At 40.2% G+C, this 10616-nt stretch overlaps 1 protein-coding gene across 1 annotated transcript in view; it reads left to right on the top strand.

Moving 5' to 3' along the window:
• The window catches only part of DROSHA (drosha, ribonuclease type III), a 154771-nt gene that overhangs the window by 137069 nt on the left and 7086 nt on the right, over positions 1-10616 (top strand). The window contains exons 30-33 of the mRNA XM_011980812.1: positions 6158-6299; positions 7724-7806; positions 7897-8000; positions 10102-10194. Coding sequence (XP_011836202.1) covers positions 6158-6299; positions 7724-7806; positions 7897-8000; positions 10102-10194 — 422 coding nt within the window. The remainder of the gene's footprint in view (positions 1-6157; positions 6300-7723; positions 7807-7896; positions 8001-10101; positions 10195-10616) is intronic.

The raw sequence follows: 10616 nt of genomic DNA, 5'->3' as shown, positions 1-10616 counted from the left end.
AGCTCTGCCTCCCGGGTTTACGCCATTCTCCTGCCTCAGCCTCCCGAGTAGCTGGGACTACAGGCGCCCGCCACCTCACCCGGCTAGTTTTTTGTGTTTTTTAGTAGAGACGTGGTTTCACCGGGGTAGCCAAGGATGGTCTCGATCTCCTTACCTCGTGATCTGCCTGTTTCGGCCTCCCAAAGTGCTGGGATTACAGGCTTGCACCACTGCGCCCGGTCACTCTTCAGATAGTTTCTAAAGAACAGGCAAAGCCCTGGGTGGTCTGGCTTTGCCCGCCTGCCCAGCCTCATACCACAGGCTCTTCTTCTCGCTCTGCACCTCTGTACTGGGCTGCTGTTTGCGTTTCTCCAGGCCTCCTCCTGTCAGCAGGCCTTTGTGTATGCTCTTCCTCCCCCGGAAGCTGTTCTGTTCTAGCCCTTACTCTCATGTGCCTGGTATCTTCTACTGTTCCTTTAGATGTCCTTTCTGGTGTGACTTCTGGATGTGGGGGAAACTTTCCCTGACCATCCTTCCCCACCCTCGGTCCCCTCCCCATCAAAATTCTGTGTTGTTTTCCTTCCTGGCCTTTACTTCACTTTGCATACCCCAGTAGACTAGAAGTTCTTTGAGAGCATGTTTTTGTTCATCCTGGCATATGATAGGCCCTCAGTACATCTTTGCTAAATAAATAAAAGAGTGACAATTGTGCAGTCAGCTAAGTCAAGAGGGAAGAGGCAGTGGCACTGGAGGGAAGTGGACTGTTGCTTTATGTATAAAGGAAGAAGCAGAGGACTTACTTATGAGTGTCTAAGGATTAAAATTAATTTAAAATTTGGAGAGGATTACTTATTGCAGTTGGATTGGTGGGGGGATGGCAAATGATTCATTATTGTGATTAAAGAGCACACAGCTACAGTAATTCACATTGGGAGGCATTAATTAGCTTTGAGCCATTCCCTTGCACACTTAAAGGGAATAAGGACAATTGAGCAAATGTAATATGGTTTTCAAGTTTTGAACGCTGATGGGGAAAAACATTCTGTTCTGTAAGTTGGCTATTCAAAAAGGCCTACTCGGGAAGGAGTGTTAGGCTTATCCAATTGTTCTAGGATAATTGAGTCTGCATTGGGCTATAGAGGGAAGAGGTTCTGTTTCACATGCTGAAGTTTTTAGTTTTTAGGATGGTGTATGCAGTAGGGTCAAAGTATAAATTGTGAGAACGCCTCAAAGAAAGTATTTACACAGGCCAGGATGCCTGTCATGTAACACTTGGAAATCTTTAGCCATAGGAGTTTTCTCCTCTGTATCATTCTTCTTTTCTTAGCCTTTAGTGTGTAGTAAAAATAGTTGCTCATCTCCATGCCTACTGTGTGCAAGGCACTGTACCCAATGGTGGCATGCACTATAGTGGTGATGAACCTACAGTTTTTGTTTGTTTTTAATGATTTGGGATAATGGGAAAGAGAGCAAGGATTACAGATACAAAGCTCAAGAACCAGTGATCTAATCCTGCCCTGCTGCTTCCACACAGCACTGAGCATAAATCATTCAGACAAACAGGTATTTTATCTAAAAGATCTCGTTGAGAAGATAGATTCCACAGCCTCCTGTTTGAGGATTTCTGTCACTGACATAATTTGGCTCTTTGTATCTGACCCGTATTTGCCTGCTGGCATTTATGTACCTTTTCTTTAGTTATCACGGGAAATGGAGACCATCTGGCGACCACTCTCGGTATAATAGACCTGTGTGGCATATCACTGTCACTTTCAATAGTATCTTCTGCTTTCACCCCGTGTTCTTATATTAAAGCCCTCAAAATAATAAATCACAGTCTGCTTATTTTACACTAGGTGGCCCTCTTTGGTAGCTCATCTGCCAACTGTGGTTTTTCTCTTTAGATTCAAGAGTGAAATAGGGAACTTGAAGGAAGATTGTTAATATGTATGTTTTATTTAAACGAATAAATCTTTTTCTTATGAAAGTTTAAAGTAATGATGAAAGAGTGCTATGCTGGGATAGTAGAAAACATCCTGGATTCTCAATACCAGAGTTTGAGATCTGGGATATTTACATTGGTCTGTGACATTGCACCAGGAATTCAGCAGTCCTTTTCTCAGGTTTACAGAGAGCTTTAAGTATAGCATTCTTAGTCATTTCTGGTGATTTCAAATTAAACTTTGTCTTTTTGGAAGTATTTTTTTAAAAGTTGTTAAGGACAGGTTAGCACGTGGTAAAATGGGGAATTTTGAGGACAGTGAGTGGACAGGACAGGTATTGAAAACATTTTACATTGAAAACAAATTCAGAGGAATTCTTGGAATTTTCTAGAAACTTTTCCCCATAACTGAAGAGCAAACGTATTTTGTCTAATTGTGATGGTGCTATTGTGGATAACACAGCAACAGCTAACATTTCTGTTGTGTTTATCATGTGCCAGTCATTGTAGTTAGATTATATGTCATTCACTCTAATTCTCAAACCAACCCTGAGAGCTAGGCACTACATTCTCCATTTTATAGATGAGGAAACTGAGGCTCAGAGAGATGTAATAACTTAGACAGGGTCACTCAGCTAGGAAGTGCTAGAGCCACAGTTTGAACCCAGGTAACTTGGTGTGAAATATTTTGCTTTTTGCTATCTCTAATATAAGGCATTGTTTGCAAAATAGTCTGATAACTGTTTTCTGCTCAATTGGGTGCTTAAGGTTTTTTTTCTAGATTTCCACTAAAATATATAGATATTTCCTCTTTGTAAAATAGTAATTTATAATGTCACCATCTACAGGCTTTTCAACTTCATGTCTTGCCCCCATTTAAATCCTTCTGCCAAAATAATCTTTGTAAAATAAAAAAAAGTTACCTCACAACTGCCCCCATTTGATACTTTTTGGGATTCTTCTTCCCCTACAGGAAAGCTCAGGCTTCTTTACATCACCTGCCAGCCGCACTGCATCAGCTCTCCTCACCTGGCTCTGATTTCCCCTCCAGGTCCACCCAGCAGTCACCTCGCTGTGTAATGGCCCCTTGCATTTGCCATAGCTGTTCTCTCTTCCTTGGAAACCCTTTCCCACCCTTCTCTCAACTGGCTGACTCAGTCTTTTTCAGTTCTGATTCTGTGTTCATCGGAATCCACCTACATGAATCTTTTCAAAAGTTAGATCTCCAGAAATGTTGATTCGTTGGTTCCTGAAAGAAGCCTGGGCACCAGCTTCTCAGAAGCACCTTACGATTCTGGTGGTACAGCCAGGGAAATGAGGCCCTGAAATGCTTTTACTCAAATGTCAGCCCTCCTCCAGGAGGCCTCCCTGGAAGGCTGAGGTCTAGAGGAGCACCTGTGTATACCTGCAGTCTCTGTGCTGGCACTGCGGCCACCACAGTGCATTGCAACAGCCGGTCTGCATGTGACTTCCGAGGAGGGTGTCAGTTCCTGAGGGCAGCAGCAGCATGTTGCTCCTCTCAGGATCTTCAGCTGTCAGCACAGGGCCTGGCATGTAATTGGCCTGCACCACTGGTGCACTGAACTGCTGTAACCTCAGGTTTTCTTTCTTGCTCATCCCCCTGGGTCGTGTTCTTTGGCAAATAACATGATTCATTATGAAGTAGAGTTCAGCAAAGGACAAGGATGAAAGTTGTCATTTAGAGAACTGCCATTCAGACTTTCTTGTCTAGGTAAAGAGCAAGGTCTTCTCTCTTTTCAACTCATTTTCTAAATTTAAACTGACGATGAGAATATGGATGATGTATAGCTTCCTTCTCCCCCACTGACTTTTGGTTCAGCCTCTGGGTTTTTGGCAAAAACTTACAGATCTCACTTATTATTGGCCACCCTTCTGCTTTCAGACCTGTCAGGGCTTGTCTGAAATAAAACTGGAAGCATTTCTGATTCCATCCTCACTGCTTTCCTCCTTCCCCATCAGTACAGCACTGAGTGAGGGGCCCTGACACTGGAAGGTGGCAGCTGGGGCCTGGCAGCCAGTGATGTGTCATAATTTGTGTGTGCTCATGTGTACGTCGGGCTTGTTGTATCTGAGGCATGAACATTCCATGTCCATGGCTTAAAGAGTTTTCTTCCCATACCGACAGCATATATTCGGAGAGGACTCAACTTATTCAGCATAGCCTTGTTCCCATAGTAGCCATCCTATTCCCCCACAGACTCTACTTTAGGAAAGCTCCCCGTCCCCATTTGAAATCCAAACCAAAAAAGATATATCACTGTCAGCTCAATTATTCCATAATTACAAGATATTAGGCTAGTGGGCTCCTTACTGGTTGGGTCTTCTATTAATGTTATATGCTAGCCTTTTAATTTTCAGCTCCTCTATGGATGTTAATTTCAGTGAAACTCTATATTGAAGAAAAGATGGGGCTAAGGGGGAGATAGGAGGAGGAAAGAAAGCAGAGACAGGCAAAGAATAATAGTCTGAAATTCAACAGCAAGCATGGCTTATGAAGATCAAGTTATATTTCTGCTTCATGAATCATTGTCAGACAAATTAAGAACATATTGTTTCTTATTTATCTGTTGTCAAGGATTCACTATCAGACACTGAGAATAAATCTTGATTTTCATAAGCTCTGTTGACACCATGGAGCCACAGAGCATAAAACTTGCATCTAATAAAGAAAGTGCGACATGGAACAGCAGGGAGTGGAATACCAGCACAACTCACAGCTGCTTCCTGCTCCTCGTCCCTGTTTTCAGGAATGTTTCTTAGCAGGAAGTTTTTTAATAGACCAAGAATTTGTTATATGTATTCTAAGAAAAGTTGTAGTTGTAGATGCATTATTCTCCCAAATCTTAAGAGATCAGGGATGATTATGTTCCATTTTTGTTTGGTGAGTTCCCATCTTTGTATGTACTTACTTGCTCCCAGCTGTCCTCCTCTCCTCTTCCCTAGTGAGTGGTTAATGAGTGTTAAATGCCTAAACCATACTTGTTTTATGGACACTTCTATAATGGATTCGTTGCATAATTTTCATGCAGCGTATAATGTTACTAGTTGGATAATTCTTGGAGGACTCTTAGCTGTCTGATGAAATTCCTAGTAGAAATTTTTGTTTTGAATTCCTAAAGTTGAAATATGAAAATTATATTTTAATTTGATTAGAGACAAAGGATACCAGTATGGGCCGGGTGCAGTGGCTCATGCCTGTAAATCCCAACACTTTAGAAGATCAAGGTGGGTGGATCACTTGAACTGTGGAGTTGGAGACCAGTCTAGGCAACATGGTGAAACCTTGTCTCTACAAAAAAATGTAAAAATTAGCTGGGCATGATGGCAGGCGCCTGTAGTCACAGCTACTCAGGAGGCTGAGATGGGAGGATAGCTTGAGACCAGAAGGTGGAGGTTGCTGTGAGTCAAGATGGAGCGCCACTGCACTCCAGCCTAGGCAACAGAGCAAGAGCCTGTCTCAAAAAAAAAGGATATCAGTATGAAAAACTGAGACTCAAGCTAGATACCATAAATCTTTAAAATAATAATAAAAGTAAAAATGTAAATAATTTAAATCTTTTCATAATATTTACTTAAACCTCACTTAAGTCCTATAATATCAAAATTAGCATCAGTGCCATGAAACTTGAAGCTTATTTTAGACTTTAAAAAAAGAATCCTTTAAAACTAATGTACAGTGACAGAACGCAGGCCGAGTTTGCCTGGACAGGGGTTGGGAAGGATTCACTGCATGGAGATGCTGGGAATTTGTTTGGAGTGATAAAAACGTACGTGTTTTTCAAAACTCACCTAACTGTACACTAAAAATGGGTGCATTTTATTGAATGTCAGTTATACTTTAATAAAATTGATTTTTAGAACTCTTAATGCTTCCTCATTTAGTAGCATTAAACTTATTAGAAGCTATGACCTTAAGTCATACTATACATCCCTGCCCCCTGCACAACCCTGCCCCACTGCTTCTAAAGAAGTAAATGAGCCATTTATGTTAGTAAGGTAAAAATCCAGTATAGCAGAGTGGAGCACGTTACTAAGGAGAGGGTAGACAGGCATGGAGCATATCACCGTCATCTGGGTGATGGTTGAGGACCTAGACCTCACTTATTTTGGTGTCCCCGTCAGTGAGATCCTCTCAGGCTGGTTGGGTCCCACCCAGGAATAAGAGAGGTCAAAAATGAAATGTGTTCTCAATGTACCCCCATTCCTTTTGGGCAGTTGTTGCGAAGCTCTTTGGTGAATAATAGAACTCAGGCCAAGGTAGCGGAGGAGCTGGGCATGCAGGAGTATGCCATAACCAACGACAAGACCAAGAGGCCCGTGGCCCTTCGCACCAAGACCTTGGCGGACCTTTTGGAATGTGAGTGCCACACACTTTTCTCTCAACCTTCAGGTTCAGAGTTTAAGTCCAAGTAACCGTATTTGTCCTCCTCCTCATTATTATTATGTTCTGGCTAAAGAAACCTTTTTTGCTATTTTAATTTTTATTTATGCTTTTTACCAAAGCTTTTCTGAAGGAAAATAATTTGAAACTAAGACATGTGAATAGTGAATTTTATGTTCAATCTATGCTCAGCGTACCCCCTACACATACCCCTCCATCCTAACACTCAGCTACCACATCCCTTTGTGTGAAACAGTAATAGGATATGAAGATCAGTTGTTGTGAATCAGAACCTTTTTGCCACCCAGCAGCCTTCATATAGCGGCACAGAAGAAAGCAGGGTAATTTATTCACTAAATACTGAAACTATTATCCATTGTTTTGAATGAGTGCAAAGCTCTGCGGACAAATGTCATCTTTTGCAGTTTCTGATATGGTCTGGTAGCATTGTAAATAATCCTATTATAGTTAATGAAAGGATTATACACATGTTGTATTGTTTGTATTACTTCAAAATAAGTGGGCCATTCACTGAGCCTTAGAACTTTTCTTTTTTAGTGTTATAGTATTTTTGACAATTGGAATTATATTCAAGTATCAAAGTCTGCCATGCAAAACCAGCTTATTTACAAAGTGCAAAGGCATTCTGACTAAGCAACTTAAAAGAACTTCTTTTTCAATGAAAGAAAAGTAATTTAAAGATGAAAATCACATAAAAATTAAATTGAGAGATCATTCTCACTTTTTTTTTTTTTTTTTAGCTCAATGAAAGATATTTTTATTCCTTCTTTTGAAAATCCACCATTTGTTTGCTTTGTTGAGGTACCTTTAAATGAAGTCATCCTAGGGGGTCACCATTTATTCATGCAAAATTTGACATACTGTTGTCATTAAGATCAGTAGTAAGTTTTTCTCTTTTTGGGCAGATTGAATCTATAAATTATCCCATTTCTGCTCATGAAATTTAACAGAATCCTTATAAAACAGGGGATCTCAGGATTGGTGTTGACAATGACCAGACCCAAGAATGTGCATATTCTGGCATCATATCTAATCTTCAAGTAGTATTTTGACTTATTTGATGTGAACAGGGTTGGGTGCTCAGATAGCACGTTTTCCCTGATATACAGCGGCATTCTGTGTACCTTTTAAACTAACCATTTAGCCCTTAGCTAAATGCAGTTTGGTCTTTGTACTCTATGATTTGCATCTTACACATCTCTTGCTGCTCTGATATTAATGATAAAAAGTGGGGAAAGATGAAATGGTAATGCTAAAAAACAAAGAGGGCGTGGAAGTTGAAACTGTTACTAAAATTTTGCTTAAAAGTCTAGGTCTCTTAGTCTTTCTGATAAATGGCAGTGATTGTGGTTTATTTTAAAGTATCCTTTTTTCCCCAGCATTTATTGCAGCGCTATACATTGATAAGGATTTGGAATATGTTCATACTTTCATGAATGTCTGCTTCTTTCCACGATTGAAAGTAAGCTCATATAAAGTTTGAATTAGTGGTCTGCTTTATGTTTGGTGATTCCAGAACCCGTTACTAAAGAGTTTTTGGGGACTTCCACAGGAGTTCATTTTGAATCAGGATTGGAATGACCCCAAATCCCAGCTTCAGCAGTGTTGCTTGACACTTAGGACAGAAGGAAAAGAGCCAGACATTCCTCTGTACAAGTAAGTACTTGCTGCTTGCAGGCCATTGGTTGGATCCAGCATGCCTAGAATTGACTTTCCATGTGCCTTGAAGAACGAGTCATTGAGGGGTGATCATGACAGGAGCCCAGGATTCAGACTTCTTGACTGTCAGTGTGACTTTGGGCCCCACAGGGAAACTCGCTGGGGCTCTCAGTCTTAGCTGTAATGAGTGGGTGCCACTCCATTATCTCTGTGCTCTCTCCCATTCCTAAAAATCTCTGTGAACTACTGCCTGAGAGGGAGACAAACTAAGATTATGAGATCGAAAAGAAAATTTGGATTCAGTGATTTTTATATACATTTGTATATTTGTCTTCTTGCTTGTAACTTCTGCCGGGCTGTGCCTCCAGATGAGAAGATCATGTATGATTATTTGTAGCAATGTTTGGGTGCCTCTCTGCACTTTCCCTGAACCCCTATTAGCTTCAACTTGGAACTTTTCTTCTCAGAATGTGTATCAAAAGCCATCACGTACTTTGAATATCTTTATCCTTTGAGTGGTAGCCAAAAGTCATTAAAAAGGAATGTAGGTAAGTAGTGGGTCACTACACCACTTAATACCCGTTTTCATGAAAACAGGAGGTTCAGCTCTGAAGTAGAGTACCTTGAGACACACATAGGTTGATTAAGAAGATGCTTTCAAAGTGGAATTACAAAAGGAAAGGATTATTGAAATAGGCGGGTTGCATCTCAAGGTATTGTCTGGGTATGTGATTTTAAGGATGTTTAAAGATTATTTCAAAACTGTTTCACCCCAGGTGGCTGCATACACAGTTGCAAGCATACACATCTGTGTGTGTGTTCTGTATGGAGTAAAAGCTCCCCTTTGGACTTTCTCAAATTTCATAATACACAAGGAAAAACATTAGACTGGCAGTTGGGAATTTTCCATCCTTTCACATGTTTTTATTTAACAGTCACAACACTTTATAGGCCTTTTTGCTAAAGAAAAACGAAGGCCAGGAAAAGAGGTTGAGTCACCCCACAGCAAGCTGCTATAAATTATGCCAAGAAGCTGTCACTGCTAAACAATGTTTCCTTTATTTATTGGGGGAAAAAAAGCCCCAAATGTTTAGAAATAGCACTTTATTATGTGCCTAATAAGCATAATGAATATCCAAACTGTATTCTATGAAAGGTTCATAGCATTTCCTCATCCGAGTGATAATTAAGGTTCCATAAATAAAATGAGGATGCTAAACTTTCCATAGCACAGGCATGATCACTGTAATAAGTACTACCTTCAAGAAGCCACTCGTGCCCATTCATCCCATGGAGCGTATGAACACAAAGGAAATTGCTATGCTCCCTTCTCATAAATCCCCCAAATGAAAGTACAAGATGAGTTTGCTCTTTTTATCAAGATCATGGGGTTGTTTTACATGTTTTTTTTTTTTTTAAGATTATTGTGTTCATTCCATTATCTTTGTTGGCTACTTTTAATTTCCCTTTTCCATGAAGTTATCAGTTTTACTGCATTTGAAGTCTGCACCGTGCCATTAAAATCCAGAGTACCTGGAGCTTTGTTTTTTTGGCGATTGTGTTGTGTACTTGGCATTAAAGCATACCTTTGAAGTGATCTCAGATGTTTCAGAAATTAAATACATTTTCTGATCTTTTAGATAAGATACCAGACATTAGAAAGAATCCATAAAGGATGTGAAAGCAATTAGATGTGGCCTGAAGTGTATTACCCCAATATTTATTGTTTCAGGCTGTGATTAGCACTGAAAAACAATAGACTGGAGCTCTTTTCGTGATAAAAGTTTCTGAATATGCACACTTAGAAACTCTTTAAAAATATTTTATACTTCACTGTTAGCCTTTGGATGTTACTACTTTGGGAAGAAATATTAAAATGCAATGCAGAATTTTTCAGAATTTCTATTTCAAACGCTCTCCATATTTGTCGGGTTAGCAAATCAAAAACTTACGCTTTTTACCTTTTTGCCATTTTCACATTTCCTATTATTTTACTTTCCTCTGTCTAGGCAGTAAGTACATGGTTTTCCTCATAGTTCATAGTAACCATGGCAAATAACACTTTACCATAATAAATGTTCTTTCTTTTCCCTTTCAGGACTCTGCAGACAGTGGGCCCATCCCATGCCCGAACCTACACTGTGGCTGTTTATTTCAAGGGAGAAAGAATAGGCTGTGGGAAAGGACCAAGGTATGAGAAGAAAATACCTGGAATTGCTTTTAATGAACATCCTGTGTGTCTCATTCCCTAGCTGGTATCTCCAAACGGAATCATCTGTCTTTTTCAACTCAGAGAAGAAAATGTTCAAGAGTAGTAGCAAAGTGAATTCCAGGGATTAATGCCCCCACATTAGTTGTCTCAAAGCCAAGCCCTGAATCAGCCCTGGACAATGGGAATACCATTGTGTAAGGGGCTTTAGCTACCTTAAGAAAACCACATTACCTGGTAAGACGGCCTGCCTAGTTTTAGTTACCCAGCAGAGTGCACTTTGATGCAAGCTGTGCATGTAAGATGTGTCATGTCGCACATGACACAGCCATTAGACTTTTTTTTGGAGATAAAGTCTCACTTTGTTGCCCAGTCTGGGGTGCAGTGGCATGATCTCCATTCGC

This window comes from Mandrillus leucophaeus, unplaced genomic scaffold (genome assembly GCF_000951045.1).
Source record: "Mandrillus leucophaeus isolate KB7577 unplaced genomic scaffold, Mleu.le_1.0 Scaffold218, whole genome shotgun sequence".
In the NCBI taxonomy this organism is placed as follows: domain Eukaryota; kingdom Metazoa; phylum Chordata; class Mammalia; order Primates; family Cercopithecidae; genus Mandrillus; species Mandrillus leucophaeus.
The sequence above is the reverse complement of the archived record's forward strand: the minus strand, read 5'-3'. Positions and strand labels throughout refer to the sequence as shown.